Source organism: Epinephelus fuscoguttatus, linkage group LG12 (assembly GCF_011397635.1).
Source record: "Epinephelus fuscoguttatus linkage group LG12, E.fuscoguttatus.final_Chr_v1".
NCBI lineage: Eukaryota > Metazoa > Chordata > Actinopteri > Perciformes > Serranidae > Epinephelus > Epinephelus fuscoguttatus.
In genome coordinates this window covers 24,457,196-24,484,165 of record NC_064763.1, presented here as the reverse complement: position 1 = coordinate 24,484,165, position 26,970 = coordinate 24,457,196, and the positions used below count along the sequence as shown (strand labels likewise).

Below are 26,970 nucleotides of genomic sequence, written 5' to 3'. Positions count from 1 at the left end.
CTGCTCTATGGGGCTGTCTCATTGTTGCTGTATTTGAAGCTGTATATTGTGTCTTCAGTAAATATCCCGCAAGGCTGTAGATCAACCCCGAGTCCTTCTTCAACAACTGTCATCCACATTTTAAGCCAGTACTATATGTTAATTTGCACAGAGACATTTCACAAAAACAAATTTCAACAGTATCAGCTAATTGCTCAACTTCAGCAGTAATCAACATTGTGTTGGAGGCTATTGTGCTAAGAAGGCTACTGATAGATTGAATTGAAAGACTTGTATTAAAGTAGGCTATATTAATGGGTGGTGCTGAAAGGCGTAAAAAGAATATACCTACATACTTCAGTTGCCGCACTGTTTTTCAGACTTGCATCCAAAATTAAGTTTAGAATCAAATGCATTAAGAGCAGACTCATAGTAGAATCCCCCTCAGGCCCCTTGTGCTTGAAAGCCAGTGCCTGACTGATATTTGTAGTTGTACAGTTGTTGTTTTTTTGGATAATAATAAACATTTAAACTACATTTTCCTACAGTTCTGTTTGTGTCTGTGGAAGTTTACTAGGGGTCCTTGTAAAATTGTGTTCATGAAGAAGAGTGAGAACCCTGACCGTTACACCCAAATAAGACAAAACAAGTTATTTTAAACGTGATTTTTAAAGTTTATTTATCCAAATAAATAAAAAACACACCATTCTTGTGACTCAATCCCTTAACCTTCAAAAATATGTGGCTGATGTGCCTCTGAATTTGACACAGCCTTCACATTAAAAAGAGGATGACAACCCACTAGGCAGTGTAGCATTAGTATCCATCTGTCTAAAGGCGTTACAGTATGAGGTATAATGAGTGAAATGTAAATAATTAAATACTGGGAAACAGTTTGTCCACGTGCTCAACATTTGCAAACAGATATTAGCATTACCTAACATAAGCTTGTGATCAAGATGAGTTATCATGGAGTACACATCCCTTCATTTAGATGTTTTGATTTATCATTATTAAGTGCCTCCAGATTAAAGGCTCAGAAGTTTTGCGTTTTCAGTCATATGTCATGTATCTGTGAAACAACACAGCTGACTACATTATGTCCTGTTATGTATATGATGTATACATGGCAGTCAAACTACCTACATTCCTTGCTGCTGATGAGTATCCTAGAGTTGCTGCATGACCTGGTCCTCCCCTGCTTGTGACAAACCTCCAGCGAGAACATACAGCATGCCCTCTTCCTGACCGCCCTCCTCGGCGCTGGCTGTTGGCTCCTCAGTCCTCTGCTCCTCCAGCAGCACCCCTCTTAGTTCTACCTGCAGCTCTGAGGGAGCTGCCCCCAGGGATTCTTCTTCAGTCTGGCCACTGTCCTCGTCCTCATCTGCTTGCCTGCTTTGTCTTTCCCTCATTAGCTGCTCTGTCAGTTCCACACTCTCGTAGCGAATCAGCTGCAGCCGCAAGAAGCCGTCCTCGTGCTCCTTGTACCTGACAGAGTGATGATGAGGCCATCAGTGCTGCAACGCCCCGCACATCTCAAATTCAACATTACTGGGTTGATTGATTTGTCAGTGGAAGGCTTACCTGAACCTGGGGTGTCCAGAGGGCCATTTGAATTGGTGCTTCTTGTGCAGATGAACAGTTAGGTTGTTGCCACGGGTGAAGCACTGATCACACACGTGGCACTTGTAGCGAGCTACAAACTTCCCCTGATGATGGAGAGGAAACATTAGAGAACCGTTAGTAACATTACAACTCCCTACATGAGCGTAAAAACAATCATTTGAAAGATTCACCCATTCACCTCATGCTCTCTTTTGTGGTGAATCTTCATGGTGATGAGAGTTCGAGCGGTGAAGCCACAGCCAGGAACGTCGCAGTGAAACGCCGGCTCGCTGCTGTGTGTATCCAGGTGTTTGCGCAAATCTACCAGATTCTTACAGCTGCAAATACAAAATCATGTGAAGGAGTGTTAGGAATAATTCAAGTGTGTTTATAACAGCTTAATCTTGTTTGGCACTGCTGCAGGGTCAGAGGATAGAAACCTGTACTCGCAGTATTCACAGCTGTACGGCTTCTCGTTACTGTGGCGGAACTTCACATGGTTGCGCAGCGAGGAGGGTGACGGACAAGTCATGTCACACAGCGGGCATTTGTAGTGGCTCACTGTACCAACAAGAGAAAGACAAACCAGCGATGAGATTAAATCATCTAATAATACTGCAGAGCTGTTTGTTGTCAAAAGGATTCCCTCATTCGCTCGGGCACCAAAGTGTATCACATGGTCAGTGTGGTCAGAAATAGACATGGTACAGGCCTATTTTTACTTATGCTTGTGTCAGGCCAAGAAATCCTGGTGAAATAATTTATTCTAAAATTTGACACTGTTGCTATAGCAACACTGACATCTATCACAGGGAGTTCTTAGCAATGTGCTTATAGAATAGAGGGGTCCACAGAGCAGAGGCTTACTAATGTTTATGGGTGGGTAACCATCAATCCACCCTCCCACCATGTTTCCCTGACTTACATCTTCATCCCTCCCACTGGGGGTGCATTGAAAGACGTACGGAAAGCATGCAAAGAGAGGAAACGAGGGAATATGTTTTCTGAGAAATGAGACGTTTAGTCTGAAGCACGTCTGTTTGTGATGATGCCGGCAGCTGATCACAGCTGGATCAGCTGGCGGTCAGCTTTTACAGCTGTAGAGACTTTAGATGGAGTTTGTGGCTGCATCACACGTCTCTTATTTGACATTTCCTTGCTCACTGATCCTCGTACATTACAGTGCGGCATCTTGAAGGCCGTTACAAAGGTCTTATTTCTTCTGTAGGGAGCGAGGATCTGGGAATAAGGAAGGATCTCTGAGGAGCAATGAGCAAGGATACACAAGAGCAGCCTTCTTAGAAGTTTTTGTATCGGCCGACGTGCCCGCAGTAGGGTGTCAGTTATTAACTGGACATGCGAAACCCAGCAGCTAATCGGACTGATCTGATACATCACAACATCAGTGGACTTTAAGGCTGGAGTCGAGACAGATATGAGATTATTCTCAAGTGTATTACTCCCAAGTTTTAGACATACATTGTTGCCTGATTCACCATCTAGTTAAAAATCTGAAAAACAAATTATTATTTCCCCAATTTCCCCTTTTATTACAGAAAGAATTTAAGTCAGAGAAAGTGTGTCTGTCAGCAAGACACACTTTTTAGCTCTTGTCACTTCCATTCAGTCACATTCAGGGAGGTTTTTAAGGTGAGGGTTGGACCGTAGATGGACACAAATAGAAAAGAAAAACCAAAAACAAACAAATAAGGACTATGTTGTGTGGAATAACTACTATATCATATGTTTCTATCTATTTTCAAGTTTCATTTTGTACAGGAATTGAAACCACTTCATGCAAGTAGGAATCAATCTGAAAATGTAAGGCAGGATTTGGAAAATGGTTGTTACTGTGTGCCATTTCAAATTCTTTGCTTCACACATGCAAAAAGAGCAGTATGGTCTTTGAACTCCTTCTTCCCAGTACATGGGAATAACAACTGGTAACACTGACAGCAGGATGACTGACCGTGGGTTCTCATGTGGTCTCTCAGTAGTCTTTCCGTTGCAAAACGTTTGGAGCAGTGAGAACACTGGAATCTCTGACCTACAGCGCACATAAGCACACAAAGCAAGAATTACAAGATGGTCAAATCTGAACCTGTTGCAAACACTGTTACTAAGCTCCCTATCATAATTCTGACAAGTTTTTACCTTCCATGGCGCTCTGTCTTATGATGTGGTCAAACAGCTTGGTGTTGTTAGCGTACATCCCCCCACAGCCTGGACATGCCACAACCTTCTCCTGGGTGTGGCTGCGCAGATGCTCCCGAAGCTTAGGACGCCCTTTAGCAGTGGCTTCGCAATCTGTGAAAGACAGGCTCAGAACTTGGACTCAACAACCCTACATTTTGAACACAAGGCAGAAAGTGTGCTCAAGTTGCTCAAGGTGTGTTAAATTACACACCTTTCCATCCACAGCGTATTGGGAATTCACAGTCTCCTGCTGGTATATCTATGCACTGGCTATGCATCTCCACATGGCGATAGAACCACTCCGGGTTTTCATAGGGTGGTTGCTTTAGAAAGAAGAAACACACAGTCAGAAATATTTAGAGTTAAAGATTGTTTTAAATTCAGTGTTTAAATTCTTATTTCAAAGACAGAAAAGAAAAAATGAAAGACAGAAATCCTCCCATTATGTCAACTGTGTGTACCTTACAAGGGTTAGCTTCTTATATGATTTGCACAAAATCTCACAAACTGTTGTATGAAAGGAGCAGTGTACAATACTTGGTGGATTTAGTGCCATCTAGTGTTAAGTATTGCAGATTCCAACCACCTGAAACTTCTCCTGACTTGAAATTCTCCGCAGAGGTCTCCTCCTCACCAACCCAAGGTGTTAAAACCCAGGTGGGTAAAACATTTTTATGTTACAAATCAGTTTTTCTCTGATGCAGAGTGACCCTCGTAGACAGGCCGCTAGCCCAGCACCTGCTAATGAGTGCTCACCTTTTTTCTCTGATAACATAAGATCCAGACATTCAGGACTTTTTTTTTTACTAGGAGCCTAATCATCCATGGATGTCTCTTCCTCTCCAAAACAAAGGGGTCCAGTGATTTAAACCAAAGAACAAACAAACAAACAAACAAAAAGCAGTGTTTTTTCAATGCTGCTCGTCATGGAGGGGCTGCTAACTATGGTGGCTGAAGTGAAAATGTGAAAGACCCTATCAAGAGCCAGTGTTTGGTTTGTCTGTTCATGGCTACATGGCGGTCCAGCATGGCAATCTCCATAAACGAGGACCTGCTCCCTAGGCAGGACAGGACAGGACAGGACAGGACAGGACAGGACAGGACTTATTCTAAAGTAATGGAAACACAACACAAGCAGAACACAAGAAGGTAGAGCGGGTCATCCACGTATCAGACTCAATCTCCAGCTGCTCTAGTCCACATGTCAAAGTATTCTTGAGCAAGATACTGGGCCCCAATTTGATCCCGGTGAATGTGTGTGTGTGTGTTAGGTGGCACCTTGTATGGTAGCCTCAGCCACCAGTGTGTGAATGTGTGTGTGAATGGGTGAATGTGACTCATAGCGTAAAAAGCTCTTTGAGTGACTGGAAGACTACAAAGGTCCCATACAAGTGCAGGTCCATTTACCATGCTCATTTTTTTTAGGTGATTACACACTTCAGAAAACGTATTATATTGGTACTTATATTGTATTCTTTCTGCCAATATATCCCCCTAAATCCTACACAATGGACCTTTAAGCCTATTTATTAATGCTTTTCATACTGACTACCACACCTTGCACATTCAGCTGGCACCTGCATGTAAGTAAGGGGGTTAAACACTCTCCACTCATCTAAGTATTCTTGCTTTACTGCAGCAGCAGCAGCAGCAGCAGCTGTCTCTGCCAGACTTACCTCACACTCCTCCCAAAGACAGATGAAATTGTCTGGGATTTCAGGGATGATGTTTCGGTTCTGGTACCCGATGGAGCATGTGCCAATTTCTGGCTGGGCATTAAGCACCTGCTGACCCAGCTGCTTCAGCTTAGTATGGTAACAATGAAAGAAGAGATGTCTTCGCAGCTCCTCAGCACCCTCCACAGAGCAGAAACCACAGTCTTTCCAGAGACAGTTTCTCTCCCCTTTGCACAAGAAGGAAACAGTTTGCATTAGAAGGCATCACCTTAATGGGGGCTGGTGTATTGTCTACTTTTTGGTAGCACTGCAGAATATTGGATGGAAAACGAAGCAATAACTATTGGAGTGGCAGTAAAGTGTCACAGGCAGATCCACTGAACTATGGTAATGAAAACTCCTCACCTTCTGTTTCCTCTTCGTCCTCTTCCGCCATGTTCAGAGCACTGAGATGACCCTCTGCATGCTTACAGAAGTTATCCATCCGACTGAACGACTCCGGGCACGAGCTCCATTCACAGTCCAATTTTAGTGTTTTCTTGTGAATCCGTTTGTTAGGCGGCATCTCTCTGAGCCAATAAAGGTTAAATGTAGTGTGTTTTACCCACAGACTAAGGCTGTAACCGTTAGCCAGGCTGGAGTATCACCCGGCATCCACCGGCTACAAGCTAACACCGGCTAGCTTTGAGTGTCTGACATTTACCGGCTCTGCTGACGTTACACTTCTACAAACATCATCCCGGAACACTTTGACAAACGACACAGCATTAAAGAGCATCAAATTCTGACTTAAATAGGAGCTTCAACACAGTAAATTGCTGTTTAAAAGCGCGGGCGTAATGTCAACACAAGAATTGTACTGGCCGCGAGCTGTGTATCGCGCAAATGTCTCCCCGGTCACACAAGTGTACTTTAATGGTTCCGCCTCCAAAATAGGGATCGACCGATATGGGTTTTTTTCAGAGCCGATGCCGATACCGATTATTATGAAACAGATAGAGATACCGATAGCCAATATTTACAACTGATATATGTCTGCTGTAAAAATCATAGTTGACACAGAATTAAAAAAAATTCACACTGACAAAGCACTACACAATAAATGGAAAAAGCGATTATCTGTCGACCCCATTCCAAAACTTTACCTATATACTTTACTTAGGCGCAATTTAAAGTACTTGAACTTGTTGTTTATTTCACACTACTTTATATTTTCACCCCACTACATTTAGAAAATGTTATATTTTAACCTCTACATGTCTTTGTCATTTGTAGTTTAATTTAAAGATTATGACTTTCAAGGCCATAGCCATAGAGTTTACATTGGGTGAGGAGGTGGCCTTTATTATTTTAAATGAGCAAGTACAGACATACAAAACACAATGACACCTAACTCAAAATTCATGTGAAATACCTATCAAATGTAATGTCATAAAGACATTAAAGGGGAGCGCTGCTGAATTTAGGAATTGCAACATATTATTTCCATGGCCAAGGGAAGTTTAATCAATTTTTGTGAACATGAGCTAGCCCCTCAAAGCCAGAAACCAGAGAAGTAAGGGCTCACGTATTAAAATGGCTGCACAGGCCACTGCCGTCTACAGTGCTGTTCTGGTTTAAAGGTACAATATTACGACCACTTCTTCGGCCCCCAGGAAAACAACTAAGCCTTACAACAAATGTTTCCCAGTGGCCGCTCACTCAATACTAGTGGGAGTAGTAGTAGTAGTAGTAGTACAGTAAAAAATTCTCCTGTGGCCCAGAAAGTATTTTCTGCATAAACCACCATTGTAAAAGGCACGTCTGTATAACTGGTGACAGGACACCTTGAACTGCGAACAAAGTCAATTATGAATCTTTCTATTCTGTATTTTTGAGCCATGGTGGTCTTATATTTGTAAAACTTTCCTCAAGCCAACAAAGACGATTTAAAAATCTGGGACATCATCACAATGTAAAGTCTATGAGGCAAAGAGGACCTCAAGGGCAGAGCCAGTGGGAGAAACACTGCTGTGCATATTCAGTAGGCCGCATGCCACGGAAGTTAACCAAGAAGCTAGAAAACTGTTTTGGTGTATGCACCAGATGAGCAACTCCATTGGAATGAACAGGCGCATCTTGGCATGTGGTATCTGGTAATAAATAAAATCTATGTCATCTTGTTTGTTGTTGTGTGAAACTTTTGATTCTGCCCTCGAGTGTCATGTACTGGCTATATTTATGCCATCATAAAGGACACAAAGAAGTATGAGAGCAGTAACATTTGAAACAGATGATTTTTGTCATAAAGGGAATATAAATGAGCCTCAAACTTGTGGTGTCATAGGGTATTAAAGGGCCAGTGTGTAAAATGGGTTGAAAACAGTGACATCAGTGGTCAAATTCTAGATTGCAGGGCTCACTCGCTCACCCCTCCTGTCGGGTAAATGACGGTGGCCTCGTAGGGACAAAAAGCCTTGCGCACAAGTTTTTCAGGAGTAGGTCTATCTAGCGAGGAGGTGAATATTTATTTAGAAATCTAAATCATGTTACGATATTGTAATGAATCCCTCACGAGCAGGAGACCAGAGGAGCGTTCGGGAAAAAGGTCAGTTTATTTGAGCACTCCAAAAACTCCGGTAACACTCCAGGGGGTAAAAGACTCCGTCCCAAACTCTGAATCTTCTAGCGTAACAGACACACTTCATACACACATACTCGTTTACCATACCAAGTGGAGACCCCCTCCCCTCTCTGCTCCACCAATCTCCAGCCCGCACACTGACTGACTGCGTAGCCTGTAAACAGAGCTCAGCTGTTTATTTAGCCTAGCGATATCTCCGGACTATAGTAGCTGCAATAGACGACTTTGAACGCGATTTTGAAGAGTTTCTTGTGGCGGACACAGACCCAGAGCCATACCTGTTTGAGCCGGAGCACACAGATGAGGAACTCCATCTGTTTGCTGCTGAGCGGGCGAGAAGAGAGGCTGAATGCACAGAATGGGATTCGGTGCTACCATCGTTGGGGAGATATATCATCAGGAGGAAAACCGCCGCAGAGGGTGCATCACAAGGAGTGAAGTTGCGCCTTCCCCCCCCCCCCCCCCCCAGAGTCCTGGATTGTAGACTACTTGACTGGCAGACCACAGTATGTGTGCTTGCAACGCTGTGTGTCAGACAGAGTGGTCAGCAATACCGGGGCCCCGCAGGGGACTGTCCTCTTTCCTTTCCTCTTCACCCTCTACACCACGGACTTCAGCTATTGCACTGCCATCTTCAGAAGTTTTCTGATGACTCTGCTATAGTTGGATGTATCAGCAAGGGTGATGAGGATGAGTACAGGGCTGTTGTGGATAACTTTGTCACATGGTGTGAGCAGAACCATCTGCAGCTCAACGTGGCAAAGACAAAGGAACTGGCTGTGGATCTGAGGAGGACCAAGACATCAGTGACCCCTGTTTCCATCCAGGGGGATCAGTGTAGACATTGTGGAGGACTATAAGTACCTGGGGGTACACATTGACAATAAACTGGACTGGGTTAAGAACACTAACGCTCTCTACAGGAAGGGCCAGAGCCGTCTCTATTTTCTGAGGCGACTGAGGTCCTTCAACATCTGCCGGACTATGCTCAGGATCTTCTATGAGTCTGTGGTGGCCAGTGCTATCCTCTATGCTGTTGTGTGCTGGGGCAGCAGGCTGAGGGTGGCGGACGCCAACAGACTCAACAAACTCATCTGCAAGGCCAGTGACGTTGTGGGAACAGAGTGTAACTCTCTGATGGTGGTGTCAGAGAGGAGGATGCTGTCTAAGATACGAACTATCTTGGACAATGTCTCACACCCACTCCACCATGTGCTGGTCAGGCACAAGAGTACTTTCAGTGGGAGACTCATATCACCTAAATGTACCACTGAGCGTCACAGGAAATCATTCCTGCCTGTGGCCATCAAACTGTACAACTCCTCCCTCTGAGAGGCCCTGAGACTTTTTCACACACTGCAATAATCTAATTTAACCCCATTCACCCTGACTGTATATATTCTGTTTGTGTAAATAATCTTGTTCAGTTTACAATATATATATGTAGATATATATATTTATTTCCGTTTATGTTTGTTAATAATTCCTGTTTATTTAACTATATATTTGTAAATACTATTGTTTAAATTTCTTATATTTTCACGTATCTTTCCTCTCTTGCAAGGAGCACCTGTAACATAAATAATTTCCCCTCTGGGATCAATAAAGTATTTCTGATTCTGATTCTGATTCTTTTCCTCGCAGATGACGATTCGGGTTCATTCTCTCCTGTTGCGTGGTAAGTGTGGTCCATTGGCAAACTTTATAACTAAAAAAAACTTTTCACTACTCTCTATCAACGACCTACTAACACTCTCTGCTGTTTCCTCCTCCTTCTTCCTTCCTTCCGCTGTCTTCGTTGGTTTATTTATACACGTGAAACGCGTTCTCTGGCTGGCTGGATTATCCGCTCGGTCTACCGTACATACATGGCGGCGCAAGATGGCGATCTCTCTAAAGCAAGGCCCTTGCTATTAATATATATATGAAAGCATATTTATAAGGCTACGAAAACCAAACAAATTTTATTTTATAGCGATTATACACTTATATAAACATATTAATGGGTAGAATATTCAGATTCAGATTCAGATTGACAATAAACCATGCCAAATATTACACACTGGCCCTTTAAGTCTGGAGCTGCTCCATAGACAATGAATAGAAGACTGAGTTTGTCGACCCACCTAATGTTTTTCTTTATTCATACACAGATGAGCTTTATTCTAATGTCGTGTTCTCTCTTGTGAAACAGAAAATGTACCCATATACTCAGAACATTTCTCCAGGTGCCCTCAGTATCATCTATAACACCGTTCCCAATTCATTGTCTATGGAGCAGCGTCAGACTTTATATCCTGTGACATCACAAATTTGAGTTTTAGTTTTTGGATTTGGAAGAGAGCTGTTTTTACTAATATTATTGGACTGTCTTAGACCTCAGGAATAACATGTATGAATTTTAAAAATGGTTATAGTTCTCCTTAAACGTTAGCTGAATACACCTGTGAGACGTCTTCTGCCGGGGTATCTCAACACCACTTGAACAATCCACACACACACTGTTGCACTATAACCAGTAGTAATAATAATGGCAATTTGTCATGTTTATTTATGATTAATGATTATTGCAGACAGCAGTGCGTGGTCGCCTGTTGTAAAAAAGCAGTTTTTTTAATAGTAAATAAGTAGATGCACCGCATACAAGAGGGCTGAATTGCTACTTTTAATTTTGTCGTCATTTGAAATGTTACAAAAAATGTGTTTCGCCCATTGCTTCATCAGGTTTGCTGCAAACCTGATCAATCCACATCAGTATCAATATGATGCTTCCTGCCATCACCTGCACCAAGTTATAAGGACTGACAGTGCTACGCATGGGGCATGTGCTTTTGAATGAGTTCATCTAGCATTGTTTTTATCATTCTAAAAAAACAAAACAAAAAAAAAACACCTCCAAAATTTATATTAAAATTACTGCCTTAACCATTTCCATACACAACAGTTTATGCAGTGTTACTGGTGAAAACACCCAACACACTTTATAAAGCAGTTGTATATGAGCATTTGAAAAGGCGATAAAATTCTTTAAAAAATAGTAAATTGGCATTTTGTGGTGCAATTTTTTTGACTTTCTATACACCAATATCAACATCTCTGTCATAACCTAAAATCAGGTGATTATAAAACCTTTTATTTTCTGGTACTACTACTACTGCATTTTGCTGATAACACCATTGCAAATGTAGGAGTACTTAAACTTGTATTTCTACACCAGATTAAGAACCTGCATACTTCATAAACCACGTATTGCAAATAACAAACTGCTACATTTGAATTTTCGCAGATTTTATTTTCTCAATTTGAGGCTTCCTGCTCAACAGTAAACAGTTTCTCACTTGTAGTTACATTCCTTAACAAAATAGTCCAGTGCCAGTTTACTTCACATTGATGTCTGCTGAACTCACGGCGGAAAAATGCGTATCAGTCATAAAAATACAGCTTTGTATCCAATAATACCAAGAAAGGTATAAACAATCAATTCTCATTATCCTCATCAGGCGATCTTTTACCTTCCAAAGCACTTAAGTAACTTTTACAACAATCCATACACTATAATCTCACTTTATCTGTTCTAATATCCCGTCTATTTACCTGTCTCCACCTAATACCCTGTCATCAATTATAGCTTCCTTATGTCTTCACCGCTTTTCTTCACAATGACCTTCTATGTGCGTTTGTTCAGAGGTTTAAAAAAAAAAAAAAAAAAAAAAAAATTACATTAACTTATAAATTCATATATTAATGTTGCATGGATTGATAAGTCGTGGAAAATGAAGTGTGAATGAAAACATTTTCCAACTGCAGATTCAAGCAATGAACTGCTGTTTGAATGTTTTTATCATTTTTAGAGAACTTCTGCATCTATAAATCTGTTATCAAATGGTAGTAATTTAGTAGCAGGCAGCCATGGGTGACTTTCGGTCATCCCCACTTACTGTACTTTCCTTTAAAAAACCAAGTACAAAAATATACTTTCACGGTGGACACACGAGATCATTAAAACCCAGTTACTTCCTCCTGCTTGTAATCACTGAAACTTTGTGGGAATAACATACAGAACTGCTCTTGATGTCAGACCCTGAGCAGTTTATGCTTGTACACTGTATGTGAACATGTTTTAAGAAATGAAATGTAGCTTTGAACGTTGCACCGGGTCAGCACTGCAGGTACAGTCTGAGGCAGAAAAGTAACAGTGAGGTAATGGAATCTATTAAAAAGGCAGACGAACCATTGAGCCTGTAAAATAGTTCCACAACAACATCATATTTTCTCCATCGGCATTCCCTCCTCTTTCTGGCAGAGCTGTCTAGACGTCGTAAAAGAGGCGCACCAGATGATAACGTATCCCAAAAGCCACTGCGCTGCCCATCACCTGAGGAAGACATGGAAATGAGCATCCAGTGAAACACTCAGATTCCTCAAAATGATTATTATTCCAGGGTATTTTTGATACAGCAGGTGCTTTGTTTTACCTGTATGATGAGCATGATGACTGTGAGGTTTCTCTCATGGGTGGGACCGAGTAATTTCAGTGCCAGATTTATTAAGGTCATGTTGTTGCACTCAATAAAATCATCATCTCCCTCCTGGCCTCTTCGCACTTCTAGTAGCTTTAATAACTCTGCCACCTGTTGAGGATCATTGAGACATATTGTTATCAACCAATGAACACAGCATGAAGCTGGCCACTGCCTCACATGTGTTTACCCACCTGGACCAACACTCACTACATGCACTTTTTTTTTATAGGTAAGCTGCTACAAGGGCACTGAATCACTGCACACATCTCCCTTTTGAAGGTAGTAATATAATGAAATCAATATAAAAGGCGAATCTGTTTGATTATCTGACGCATTTAATTAAAATTTAACAAGATCAGAGACCGGGCTGTGATACTAACTAGTCTGCAAACATGTTTTATATCAAATGATGCCGCTGTGTTCTGATACTGTACTGAGACGAATAGAGCAGAAGCAATTAGTCGATTGAAAAATAAGGAAATAATTTGTATTCTAGTTTAATTTTATTTTGCAAAACATTAATCTTTAAGTAAAGTTGCAAGCCAAACTGCTAAACATTCTCTAGCTGTAGGATTTTCTGCCTTTCTACAGGCAAAAATAAAATAAAATAACATAAAATAAAATAAGTAAAAAATAAATAAATAAAATAAATTAAAATGAAATGAAATAAAAAATAAAATAAAATCTACATATGAAAAAAAGAAATAAAATAAAAATAAAATAAAATGTGAAATGCCAAAAACTGCAGTCCTTTGACCAGCTGCTTGAGGCTGGCTCCAGAAGCGAGTCAATCCCCATAGACCTCCATGTTAAAATGTCCAACTTTACAGCAGAAATAAAGATGTTTACAGCCTGGTACAAGTATATATAGCTAGTATAGCTATAGGCAGGCTACATAGGCTAGTATAGGTAAAGCTAATTCCCCCGTACATGACCGCATATAATTCACCTGTTAACATTTTATAAAGGCTAAAAGTTACAAATCATTAAGGCTGTCTACTAATAGTATCCTCTGCTTCTCAGACAGATCCATCACTCACTCCTCCACAGCACCAGCCTCTGCATGGTCACTTCTGGCTCCAAAAAACCAAGATGGCGACAGCTGTAATGCCAAACTCGAGGCTTCAAAACAGGAGTTCGCAAACCAGTGGGTGACGTCACAATAGCTACAGCCATTATTTTTACAGTCTTTGAGTTCCCAGCCCCTCTGTGACATGAGCATTGGAAAAACACTGATTGTTGTTGAACAAAAAAAAAACTGCTTTATTCAGTGTTTTACTAATTTCAATCCCTGGGTCTGTTTGTTTTGGTGAGGAGGAGACCTCTGCGGATAATTTGTCTCCTGCTAAAAACCTCCTGAACGTCTGGATCAGAAGTAAGGTGAGCACATACATGTTATCAGAGAAAAAAAGGTGAGCACACATTAGCAGGTGCTGCACAGCATATGAGAACATGAAACATCTGAAACTGCAGATTATTTGGCTCCTGATAAAAACCTCCTGAACAATGAACACTTGCAATCTGCAATCCTCACTGCTAGACGCCACTAAGTCCCCCTAAATCTTACACACTGTCCCTTTAGTATCTTTGAGATTTCGACTGTTAGGTCGGACATAACAAGCAATTTGAGGACATAACCTTAGGCTCTGGGAAAATGTGTAATTTTTCACTAATCTGTTTGTCTCTGTTTAGACAAGCTAATTCAGCAATCTGTTCAAAAGATAATACACAAGAGAAAGAGCTTTACCTTCAGAATGAGGTGTCCTAATTTTGAGAGGTCCTTTCTTTTGAATTTAGAGTAGCTCATCCCCAGTTTGCCTGTGTCTGGATTCAGCCTTTCATTGACAGTAACATTGGCAGACAAAGGCCGTCATTGAGAGAACACAATCAGCATGAATAATGAGTGAAAAGATATCACGAACAAATCTGAAGCCTGTTACCTGGGGAGCCGGTGTCGGGGACAGGGGATGATGTGAAAAAGCTGAGGCAAGGAGTAGACAAAGTTAACCACTTGAGGAATGAAGAACAGCAGCATTGTTTTGCTGAAGTGTCCCAGGATGCCGACGACAGCGAAGGTCATCCCGGCAAAGTAGCAGAAAGTGTCTCCAACGAACACAGATGAAGGGTACCTGTGACAAAAGAGGTTGCAAGTTGACAGAATACGGCTTCACCAACATGTGGTATACCCCCTCTCGCATTTTATAAATTTTTCTTTTTATAAAACAACCTTTCGTAATAGTTATAACTTACCAGTTGTGGTAAAAAAGTGCTAATGTGGTGAAGAAGAATGGTATCATGAAGTAGAGGGAGAAAACATGGTCGTCACGGTAATCTCCTGATAAATTAGATAATAAAACAAACCAAATGTCAGATGAATCACAAAGATGTACACTGTAAACATCCACATTTATAATCACACAGTATCTATTTTCACATTTAAATGATTGTTTTTCAATTAACATCAACTTGTCCGTATCCAATATATTCATGACTTGCAGCGTGGAGGCAGTGATCTGTAATGCTGATGATGACAAAGGAAACGGCCACACACCGCTGAGCTCCAGCAGGTTGAAGATGATGATGGATCCGGAGATAAACAGGGCTTGACCCGACTCAATGCCATTGATGCCTGCTAGGATGTTGATGGCATTTGTGCAGAACACTGCAAGCATTCCCATGTAGACGTAGTAAAGAATACCTGCAAAAGATCATAAATCATATCAGCACTGAACACAGATGTTTCAGCTACTCTCATTTTCAGTGGCGCACAGTTAAAAATTGGTACCACAGACATAAATCATGCTGGGGATTATACACTGAAGAAAAATTTGAGTGAAGAATACATCAAAGGGGAGCAGTTGCCATCTTAATGACTCAACCTGCAGATGAGCTTCCCTGAGACGGTTTCTAATGGTTTGTACAGAATTTTTTCAGGTGTGCAAAACAATTATTGCTTCGGCTGTTCAGGTGGATGGTCTAAAGCCTAGTTCACATTACACGATTTTCACCACGATTTTGACGTCGCAGGGGATCTTGAGCGCCACCTTGGATCGGAGGTGAGTCGGCAGATAGTCTGCCACAACGAGTCCTCATGTGTGAACAAGCCTACAAGCAGGTCACCCCCTCGTCTGTGTCTGGGACTGGATATCTGGCATGCTAGAAAACTGGAGAAGTCTGACATGACTGAGAAAGAGCATCAGCCAATGAGAGGAGGGATACGTCCCATGTCAGCACGCAGGAGGACGGAAGAAATGTGAGGAGGACAAGCCGGCAACGGGGTTGCCACTTGCCAGGTCTGCTTATTAGCCACGACTTTGGGCTTTTTTCTAAAGTGAAGTTGCTTATTTGGGCTTGCTCTCTAAATGTCACCTTTCTCTATATACATCTGTCTAATAAGTTATGATAGTCACTTCTTTTGGGCACGCGAGAGCACGTTGTGTTTGGACCCAGGCCCTGGAGGCAGATCTGATTCAACACTGGGAATAATATCCATGCCTTTACGATGTGTCGTCTCCAAGTTTGGTGACATCACCACGTTATCTGGGGCTCTGTCGCGAGGGCTCGGTGGAGAAATCTTGTGGTGTGCACACACAGGTCGTAACGCAGTTGGCGAGACTCCCGCTGACAGAAACACACGTCGCGAGGTATGAACACTCAAAAGATTAAGATAGTCTCCGCAACGCAAAATCAGGCTGAAAATCGTGTAATGTGAACTAGGCTTAAGACGACCTTATGGGTGAAGATGCTGGATGCAGGGTGTCTACAGATATCAGACAGTTAAATTTAATGCTTTTTAAGACCCATTCAGACACCCTTTAACTACATTTAGGACAGATTTTTGGACAAATCATGTTTTACTTATTTCAAGGCAAGTAGTATATATGTGGTTTTGTGCAGAGGTAGGTGTTATGTATGAATATGGTTACTAGAGTAAGTTAGGTCAATCTATATTTTGCCAACAGGTAAGTACAAGTATGAAGTAATATAACATTATTATAATCTTTTAAAGATTTGTAACATTAGAAATGTGGACTTTTACATTGAGACACTTCACTCATTTTCACAAAAAGAAATTACAAAAATGGATTTTTGTAGTAGTTAAGATCTCACAAATTCAAATTTAAGACTATTTAATGACTTTTATGGCCGTATTCTTGTGACATTTTAAGACTTTTTAAGGACATGCAAACACCCTGTGGATGTGGAGACCTGAGCTGGTATGAGGCTGGCTGCCAAATTCACGAGAATGACACTGAACGAATCTTGACATGCCACATCTGTCAGGTGGATGAATTATCTTGGAATAGGTGAAGTGCTCACTGACAAGGATTTTAACAAATCTGTGACAAAATCTGAGACAAATAAATCTATTGAGTGCATAAAAGAAGTCTTAGATCCTTAACTCAAACCTGCGCAAAATGGGCGCAAAAATAAGTGTTGCTTTCAAATTTTTGTTCAGTGTATATCCTACCTGCTCTGGGAATACCTCAGGATCCCCCAGGAGGTGCTGGAGGATGTGACTGAAGTAGAAGAAGTGTGGCCTACAGTGCTTAGCCTCCTTCTACCCGGACAATGCTGCAAACAACTGAACAACTTACCCAAATCCAAGTGCAGCCCAAGCAGGGCTCTGAAGGGCTTTGGCACCACGATGACCGTGTTGCCGAAGTTGGTAAAATAGACCATGAGCAGCGGCAGGGAAGCCATGGTGGGAAGCAGGAGCTTGTGTCTCCACCGCAGGTTCAGCACATCATCCGCAAAGCCCAGGAAGATCATGCAACAGATGGCCAGAAGAGCACCGATCAGCTGGACGAACTGATGAAAAACAAAGAACAGAGTTGAGTTAAAACCTCAATTAAAAGCCTAGTCATCCTTCGTGGCTACACATTTCGACAAATAAAGGCCTGTCTCAATTAGACGCCTGGTCTGGTTGCCAAGCAGGTCATTGTTTTAATAGAACTTCAGATGTGTAAAACCAGGTTGTTGGCCACCTCAAAGTATGTGTCCGTTCCTCAGTTACCCTGTAAGTTATTCATATTCCTTCAGTCCTAAGGGTCCATAGATCAAAAGATTCAAAAGACACTTTTGTGTGAAAGAAATTAAAGGCCTGTCCCAAATATAGGCCTGTCGATTTCAGTGCTTTAAGTAAATAATAGCCCGGGCTATTAATTGAAAACTTTACAGTTCACAGGAGTACTATCCATCACCCTACCCACCTCATCATGTGGGAAGCCCATGCACTGATCTCCTACAAAGCAGCTAAGGAAAGGCACTGGGATGAAGCAGAAGAGGATGATGAGGAAGACCGTCCCACTGATGACTCCCTGGGACTCTGGGCTGCAAAGAGGGGTGACCAGAAAGACAAACAGGATGAGAATGAGGTCAGGACTGACTTTTAAACTAGGCGTATTTAACCTAAAATGATATCAAGGATACCGCATCATAAGAGAGATAGGGCAAAGACTCACACTTCCTTCTTGGACGTCTTGTTTAGGTCCATTCCGTACAGTCTGGCTGAGATGAAATGGTCTTTGAAAGCAGGAATGAGTTTTAACGTGGCCATACAGCCGAGCACAGACAGGAAGCAGTTAATCACCAACGGCAGGACGGGTACAGGTGACATGTTGTCAGGCATTTCTGTGGCTCCGTTTCTGACAGATCAAACCAGGTTTGTCGCTAATCTAATGTTGCCCCCTCGGGCGATCGATGAACGAGCTGTGGCTGTCCTCACGGAGGTAAAAACATGTCATATCGTTATTCTAAAGCGAAATACATCTCCGCGCTTCCGGTGTCAGAGAAAAATAAGTCCGTGAGTCGCAACGGTAATCCATACCATCTTTCATTCCGTGTTATTGGTGCTAATATCTGCTAACAGCCTGCTTGTCAAACTCCACGTCTGATTATCAGTTTAACCGTCAAGTCCCGGATGTTAGGAGGTGGTTTCACTTCCGGTTAAACTTCAAAATAAAACGTTATTTAAAATATCGGAGACGCTTGAAATTTTTATGTGGAAATAGTTGCTGCATTAAATGAATTATTTGATGAATGTATAAAATGTGTTGTCTTTTTACACAATATTACTATGTTTGGTACTTTTCTTGAGACAGTTGTTTCTCTACATCTTGCTCATGTAAACAAACCATGGAAGCATTTATCTTTAACAATTTCCTGTCAAAACAGTGTTGACACGGAAGTGACATCTTCTTCTTTGGTTGACATGACAGTATGCATGACAGTAGTACAGTGAACTTCCGCCATCTGTTGCCAAAAAAATATTTTTTAAATCGCCCTGGCTCTATGTTGTGTTTGTACACTTCAGCTGTTACACTCTGTTGTTTAAACTAAGAATGTTACATAGATAATGATAATAATAATAATAATAATAATAATAATAATAATAATAATAATAGTGATAATAATAATTTTTAGAGCATATATTTTCTTTCTTTCTTTCTTTCTTTCTTTCTTAATAATTTATCCTACAATTTTAAAAGCTAAAACATCAACAACAAAGGGGACTGTGGAAATATTTAGAAAGCAATGTACCATCTGAATTAAAACAACAACAACCACCTTCAATTAAAAACTACCATCCTGACAGTGTCAGTGGGAAGAGGTAGGCCTGTATTCCTGACTTTATTTAACATGGCCAAATACAGATCAGTGGTGGAAGAAGTACATATCCATAACTGAAAGGTACAATATGTTGGATTTAGTGGCATCAGGCGCCCCATGTACAAGGCTGTTGTTGCAGCGGCCCGTGCTCGAGTCCAACCTGTGTCAAAATGCCCCAAAAAATATATCTAAAAAAAAATGTTGCAAAAAGGGGAAGGCATGTCAAATCATTTTTTCAAGCACTTATTTTGGCTCAGTGGAGGGGCATACAAATTTAAATGGCTATATTATATATTTATTTCAGCGCTGATTTTTAAAGAAAATATGCCTTCCAAACCATGGCTCTGACAGCAGAAGGCTTCTTAAAAAATAAATAAATAAATAAATTTGAAAATTACAAAACAATAAAAACTGGTGAAATTACACTATTTACTATAGCCAGTACAAAAAAAAAAAGAAATTATAATCGGATTTGAAATTTCTGATGGTCCTTGGACACATCATGTGAGATGAACACTTCTGTCAAGAAAAACAAAAAAGGAGCAAAGATATATTTTATCAAAATCACTTCATTCTATGTCTCATTTAAAAATAACCTTTTTGCACAAACTGACTAGCCGGCATTAAAAGAGGGCAAAACTGAGGCTTTTTTGATTTCTTCTTTAACTTTTAACTTTCAAACATCAGATGGTAAGTTTAAAAAAAATCTAATAGTTATTAGTTAGGTTTTTTTTCTTTAATATCCCTTTATTCATCAATTAGTGCACACACATGTTGACAGTGTGGACATGCTAATAAATATAAAAGCAAAGAAAGAAAGGCAGAATAACTTTACAGATGTTACTGACTGGCAAATATAAAATGGTTTAGATGAGCAACAGAGGACAATGTATGAGGAAAGAAAAGAAGAAAGAAGCAAACTGAAAGATGAAACAGAGGGGAGGTGGGGAGGTAAATAACTGTAGGGCATGGTCTGTTTGGGTTTGAATACATTTCAGACAAGTTTTGCAGGATGGGATTAGTTTAGTATTATAGATTCTTTCTATTTACACACATTCCCACACACACATACGTTTCCGCAGTTGCATGCTTACATATGGGGTTGTGGCATTAACTCATATTGTGAGGGGTTGATTTTCTTCCTACTTTTCCAGTTCAGTACTAGTATTGTTTTCTCTGCAATAGTTGGGGCCATCAGTGGGGGCTTTGTATAATGATTTGTATTGAACATGTGTCGAGTATATCCAGATCACTGAGGATGCAAACAGAGGGGGATAATGGGATATTACAAGCAAGGAATAAGGACAACGTGGTGGTTACTTCTCCTCAGAGATGTTGCATTGGTGGACAGTGCTAGAGTGCATGGAGGTAGTTGTCAGTTGTACTGAGCGTACACTGAGTGCACGTCTGATGCAGCAAATCCCATTATGTGCATCTTGCGCTGTGTGATGTGTGCTCTGTGGATGGTCTTGTATTGTATAAGCCTTACTTTGGTATTTCTGGACATGCTGAAGATGGGTTAACCAGGGAGTGTTAGAGTCACAATATTTGTTTTGATTCATGTTTAACTAATGGTGACTTAATTTAAATACAGTTTCATTGTTTGTTGTTTCATTGTTTGGTGCACTAGAACACCCAGGTAATATAGGTAAGGTGCAGATGATGAGAAACAAACCATTTTTCTGACTGTGTTAAGTGTGACAGCATGAAGAGTTTGTAGGGTGGAAACTGGAATTAATGGATGGAAACTTGGACACTGAACTATTGAATGGACACTAACCTGTGGTTGACTCAGAAACTGCAGAAACCTACATGAGATTAACATACAATATTTTACCTGTGTGAGTTGAGCACATGTGAAAATAAATGGGTCACCACACTCAAAGAAACCAGATGAATTGGTGGTTTATTGTTGTTGCCCAGAACACGTGTCTGGAAAGTTCCCCCTGTTCACCCCTCAGAGACATTAAATGTAACATTTCATTGGTTGTTTTCATTTTTAACCAAACACGTTAGCAGTTAGCTATGTTAACAGAACCCAAGCTAGCTTACGGTAATTATCTACTCCTTTTAAAAGATGACTTATGAGTTCTAACAACTTGTAAACAAACATTCACACGTTTAGTGATGAAAAACAAAGTCAGCTACCCCCGTCCTCTGACAAGTAAAGAACAGTCCCTAATAATGCAGAACCAGATTCACAAACATACCATGAACTAATAAAATTGCCTGGCCACATTTGGCTGTGAGGCAGGAACAGCAGTGGTATGTGTTCATTTATAAAGTTTTAATGCAGATGCTTCCACCCTACATTACATACTTTTCAACTCTGACCTTATTAATCATGGCACTCGTTCACACAACAGGTTGTTGCTTCATATTCCCTTAATCAGAATTGAACTAGGAAGAATATCATTCTTTTACAGTGCTCCTTATACATGGGATAATCTGCAAAAGTCCTTAAACTTGGACACTCTGCCACCATTGTGGCTGTTTCAGTGCCTTATTTATGATCTTGTTTAACCCTTTGAACCTGGATCACTTTTTGGAAGTATTTAAACTTTTAAAGCAAATTGGTGTGACTTCTTTAAAAAACACGGGGAAAAGGCAATGAGCTACGAAATAAAAAATAAAATAAAATAAAATAAAAATTAAATTAAATTAAATTAAATTATATCAGAGATTATAAAAACAAAACAAAACAAAACAAAACAAAACAAAAAACTAGGTAGAAAAGTGAAAAAAGGGAAAAAACTATATTTAAAAAAATAGATTTAGAAAATTATAAATTTTAAAAACTAAAAAAACAACAACAACAGAGAAAACTATATGTATAATTATTATTATTATTACATTTTAAAAATTATGTTACAGAATTATTATAATTTTTAAATGCTTTTTCCAGGTCATTTTCTTGTTTGTTTGTTTTCAGGTTTTTTTTAAACTAATTTTCTTGTTTTTAATTTTCTCTTTTTAATAATTTTTTGCTATTTTTGGGTATTTCCTCTTTCATTGCTGATTGCCCTCTTCCTGTGTATTAAAAGAAATCAAGCCAGTTTGCCTTGGTTTCAAAGGGTTAGCTGAGTGTGCATGCTTTAAACTGTTCATCTACACCTTAGCATGTTTATCACCCTGTATTTCTACTTCTAGAGCTCAATTTATTGTTATTGTTGTTTTGAATGATTTCATTTCTGTGTTTAATTGATAGTTTGTTTGCGTATTAACTGTTTGTTCATGGGTCTCCTTCAATGGGTTTCCCAAGTCTTAAATAAAAGTCTGAATGACTGAATGAAAATTACTAAAATCAAAGTGACACACTGTGAACTGGTGTTTTACTGTATGCATATTTTATTTGGTCTGTTTTTATTTCCTGCTTTTATTTTGAAGGCTTTCCCTTTCACTTCCGTTCTGCTGTTGCCTTGCTCCGCTGCAGCGCCCCCTGTGGGCCACTGCTGTTCTTTGTCAAATCATCATTGAAGAGAGGTTACAGAGGTAGGAGTGTACGAGCAGCGGAGGTTTGAAACCCACCGGAGTCTGTAAAGCACCTACAGCGAGCAGGAGGTTTCATTTTGAATCGATAAACAAGAACATCAGTCTGAACACCGCTGATGACTCGGAGATGGGACACACACATTTGTTGTCGGCAGCACATCGCCATGAAGCCAGCTTCATGTTACCAATGCCTTGCTTTCGGTTCCCTGCAGCCTGCAGCTCGGACCCTTTAAGTTAAACGGTAGGTTTGTTATCAGGCTTCAATAGATGAAGCTGTATCGTCCTCTCTGCTAATGCACGACTCATTCTCTGATATCTACGTAACGTTAACGCAGGCTTCAGCTCACTGGCTGCATGAACACCCAGGCTGTGTTTTAACGTGATTTTAAACATGCATATTAAGTCAAGCCATGTCTGTGTGTATCTGTGTAATTCCTCTGTTATAACTTGTTAGTGCTCCTTGAATCAAGATGACTGACTGTCTCCTGCTGCCACTCACAGGCTCCAGGGAGCTGATCCTCTCTGACTGACAGTCTTGATATTTCCATCTGGACCTGGTGATATGAGAGGCTCCAGGAGACGGTGATGGAGCTCCAGGAGTTGGGCTGGCTGTGCCTTGTGGGTCTCTTCCTAACTTCCCTGCTCATTGTGCTGGGATGGCTGTTCCAGTATTTGCTGACCGTGCTGCGGCTGTGGAGATCCAGAAAGACAGCCAAGCAGGAGAGGAGAGGACCGCAGCTCTCCCTCACACAGCCCCACCAGAGCCAGGCTGGAGGTGTGTGGGGCTTCCTGATGAAGCTCCGCACAGGCAGGGATGGAGGCTCTGCGTCTGAGGCCGGGGTTAAAGGCTTGTTGATGTCCCTGTTGTCCTTCAAGTCCTTCAGGGAGCACTGGCAGAGAACCTGGGTCAAAGCTCTGAACGAGCAAGCCTGCAGGCACGGGGTAAGATGTTAATGTGAGGTGTTGACGCCATAAACAGGAGGAGATGCTGCACAAATCATAATGCAAAGGAGAGTTGAATAAACATGATGGCAGTGTGTAAAGGAGCACGCCTTAGGTTACTCCACTAAGCAGAGGCATTAATAGTTAAGCAAGGGCTGATACAGCAGTGTGCCCATGTCCGCTGGAAGTGTGTGTAGGCAGGGAGGTGGAGGTGTGGGAGTTGGAGTGTCTAATCGGTAAGAGGATGGGGGGCAGAGCGTTGCGTAACAGCTCTGAATCAATGCACATAAGAGCGGAGAGGCAAGACCAGTCAGCGTAGCCACAGTATGAACACCCACACCTCATAAAAATAGTCTGATACCCCGGGCTGTGGGGGGAAATGGATGTGTTTGATCGCAGTGGGAAGAGGCAAAATCTGTGTTTCTGCTCAAGACAGAAGATTGGCTGTCTCACCTCTCCTGCAACTCATAACCTGAAGTTAATTAAATTGTGTTAAAACTGCAGCAGGTAACTGCTTCACGCAGAAATACTGGATTCAGTTCGGCGAGTGTTCCAGACAGTTGGTCGTCTGGCACATGCTGGAGGATTATCATAAGTTTCCAAAGGTCTTTCTCCTTTCAAATAGTTCCTTTGATCTGTCTGAATCAAAGTCTGCCACGCAGTCAGATGTTTCCTATGAGCACTGGAAAAGGAGAGGGAGCCTCCACACACACCCCCCACTCAGAAACAGTGTGTGTTTGTGTGTGTGTGTGTGTTGAATGAAAGATGAGTTGGCGGGGAGTTTAAAGGGGTCAGATCAATCCACAGAGTGAACGTGCACACACAGCACTCCATTCTGACTCATAAGGGTCATGGCTGATTGAAAGCCTCCCCTCAGATGTTCAAACACTTTGGAGGGATTCAGTTATGGTGCAAATGTTGCATATTGGTTTGGGAAAAAATATACTTGGAGCTCAGCCTAATGATGCAATTAGGAGGTCGCAGCTTGTTTAACAAGATACTCTTTGCCTGTGTAGCACTTAGATTGGAAAGATGTCTGACTTGCTCAAATCTGCCTTTTTTTTGAGCTAAAAAATAGACACGAGTAAAAATAAAAATAAAATGACATTGTTCCGCACACTTGTTACTGTGCCTGGGCCATAATTCAGTATTATTTATCAATATAGTGATGAGTTACCATAAAACTTCCATTAAAAGCCTGTCTCAATTAGAGTCCTGGTCTGGTTGCCAAGCAGTATATTTTTTAACAGAGGTTCTTTGGATGTATCAAAGTGGGTTGTTGGCTACCTCAAGTTATGTGTCTGTTCCTCGATCACCCTGTAAGTTACCTATATTCCGTTAGTCCTTTAGTAGGGTCCTCAGATCAAAGGAATCATAAAAATGAATCCAAGTTGTGAGTATTGTTTTAACAGGATAAAGCAGTGTATGCCAGGTGACGTAACTCACTCACTCTCTGATGCGCTGTCTGTCGGAGCTAGATCAAATAAATGATTCATAACTGATACATAATCTGAAGCCTAACTTTTATACGAGTAATATCCATACTAGTATAAATGAACAGGTTGATTTCATTTCCCAATCATTGCTGAGCAACAGTTTTGTGTGAAAGCAGTTAAAGGCCTGTCCCAAATATAGGCCTGTTGATTTCAGTGATTGAAGCAAATAATAACCCGGGCTATTAATTGAAGTTTCACAGTATTTTACATGTGTTTTTGCATGGATTTGCCATATTTTATACTAGGGGTGTCAGTTTTGATTAATTTTGCTTTCGATAGCCCAACATCTATTAACCTGTGACAAACCGATTAACCTAATTTCTAAGGAAAAAAGAAACGCAAAATGACGTAAAATACAAGAGGTTTTTGTTTTGGTCCGATGCTCCACTGACTTTGTGTGAGCTTTAGCACACATTTCAAAGTGCCATCCATTTGGAGCTGGTGAAATTTTTTATTTTTTGTGTCATAAATGTCTCGCCTTGTATTTTATTTTCTGTCGGCTTTGCTGACAAGACTGCCGGCTAGCTGTGTTAACTTGCAAAAACTTAGGGTGCGTATGTAAATCCAGTCTGGAATGGTTTTGTTCACACATTCACTCTGCTTGGCACTCTGCTGCTCCGTCTCCCCACACAGAGTGCCAGAGTGTGCTCTGCTGCTCTGAGAGTGTGGTGCTCTGAATAACAAGGCAGTACATTCAAACATGCTCCAAATTTATGAACTGTCAGTTTGTTCCAGAGTGCGCTCCAGCACTTGGAGTGAGTATTTCTGAACACATTCATAGTGCCCACTGCCCACCCTCTGGTTTCCACTGGTTAGCAAACATTAGCCTTGGCCACTCTGCATCACGCACCAGCTGGGTTGTGCGGGAGCTAGCTAGCAGCACGGCTCATTTGCAGTGGTGACGCCATCTTGGTGGCAGGACAACGTTACTGAGGAACCATGGTGACCACCCTTCGATCTCCCCCGATGTTTCCCTTGTGATAAGCGGCTTATTTTTGAGCCGCAAAACTCCTTTAGCATTGTTAGCAGCAATAGCTGTGTTGACACTGCTAACGACACTTTCAGAGCTAACAGTTAAAGTGCTTAATGGAGTCTGACACTCAAAATTGAGCTGCTTTTACACTGGGGCAAACTGGGGGGAAACAAGAGGGTGGGCACATTGTTTTCACAGCAATGCTGTTGGGCCAGGATGGCGTTACTAGCGGTGATCGCCAAATGAACGGCACTGACCAGGCTGGTGTGCAGTGCAGTGGACTAAAAAGTAACGAAATTACCAATTGAGCAACATGCATGAAAAAAATATTCTCGGTGGATAACCATTTAACGGTTGACTGTTGACATCCCTATTGTATACATATTGAAAATATAGTTATTGATGTCATGATTATGATTAACTGTATAGCTCACGCAAATCTTAAAGGAATACTATGACATTTTTGGAAAAGCTCTTAAGATGTGCCGGTGGCAGATTATTTAACCTTTGGGGAAAACCAGGCTAGCTCTGTCCCTGTTTCCAGTCTTTATGCTAAGCTAAGCTAACAGTTTGGCTCTAGCTATACTATTACAAATATGAGAGTTCCAAAAATCGTCTCATCCAAGTCTTTGCAAGCAGAAGCCTATTTCTGCAAATGTCAAACTATTTTTTGGTGTTATTCTTAAGGACCTTCATTAAATATGCAGAGGACAATGCCTCCTATGAGAAGGATACATGACAGTCTGTCCTGTGATGTGTACACTCCAATATCCTGTATAAACCGCTGTAGTTAGAGCTCAGTCATCTCCGTGTGAATCCTTCCTGGCCTAAGCTTCTGTATGCATTTTCTCCG

General features: G+C 41.1%; 3 protein-coding genes across 4 annotated transcripts in view; 1 reads left to right on the top strand and 2 right to left on the bottom strand.

Annotated features, from left to right (window-relative positions):
* Positions 1-631: 631 nt before the first annotated feature.
* LOC125898904 (histone H4 transcription factor) lies at positions 632-6,337 on the bottom strand. The gene is made up of 9 exons (XM_049592951.1): positions 5,862-6,337; positions 5,457-5,683; positions 3,992-4,103; positions 3,739-3,891; positions 3,554-3,631; positions 2,025-2,145; positions 1,784-1,922; positions 1,564-1,688; positions 632-1,467 (listed from the first exon to the last, which is right to left on the bottom strand). Exons 1-9 carry the CDS (start codon positions 6,019-6,021, stop codon positions 1,149-1,151), a joined length of 1,434 nt encoding a protein of 477 aa, XP_049448908.1. The 5' UTR covers positions 6,022-6,337; the 3' UTR covers positions 632-1,148.
* A 5,431-nt stretch (positions 6,338-11,768) lies between these two features.
* dpagt1 (dolichyl-phosphate (UDP-N-acetylglucosamine) N-acetylglucosaminephosphotransferase 1 (GlcNAc-1-P transferase)) lies at positions 11,769-18,547 on the bottom strand. Its single transcript, XM_049592510.1, has 9 exons — positions 18,068-18,547; positions 17,816-17,936; positions 17,201-17,414; positions 15,154-15,300; positions 14,853-14,937; positions 14,543-14,731; positions 14,350-14,437; positions 12,555-12,710; positions 11,769-12,454 (listed from the first exon to the last, which is right to left on the bottom strand). Exons 1-9 carry the CDS (start codon positions 18,232-18,234, stop codon positions 12,389-12,391), a joined length of 1,233 nt encoding a protein of 410 aa, XP_049448467.1. The 5' UTR covers positions 18,235-18,547; the 3' UTR covers positions 11,769-12,388.
* Positions 18,548-22,541: 3,994 nt separating this feature from the next.
* Positions 22,542-26,970, top strand: part of c2cd2l (c2cd2 like) — a 30,464-nt gene continuing 26,035 nt past the window's right edge. The window contains exons 1-2 of one of the 2 annotated variants that reach the window (XM_049592378.1): positions 22,542-22,947; positions 23,208-23,648. In XM_049592378.1, the coding sequence (XP_049448335.1) occupies positions 23,292-23,648 (357 nt within the window). In that variant the 5' untranslated portion in view covers positions 22,542-22,947; positions 23,208-23,291. The remainder of the gene's footprint in view (positions 22,948-23,207; positions 23,649-26,970) is intronic. The other variant, XM_049592379.1, reaches the window with a different exon arrangement.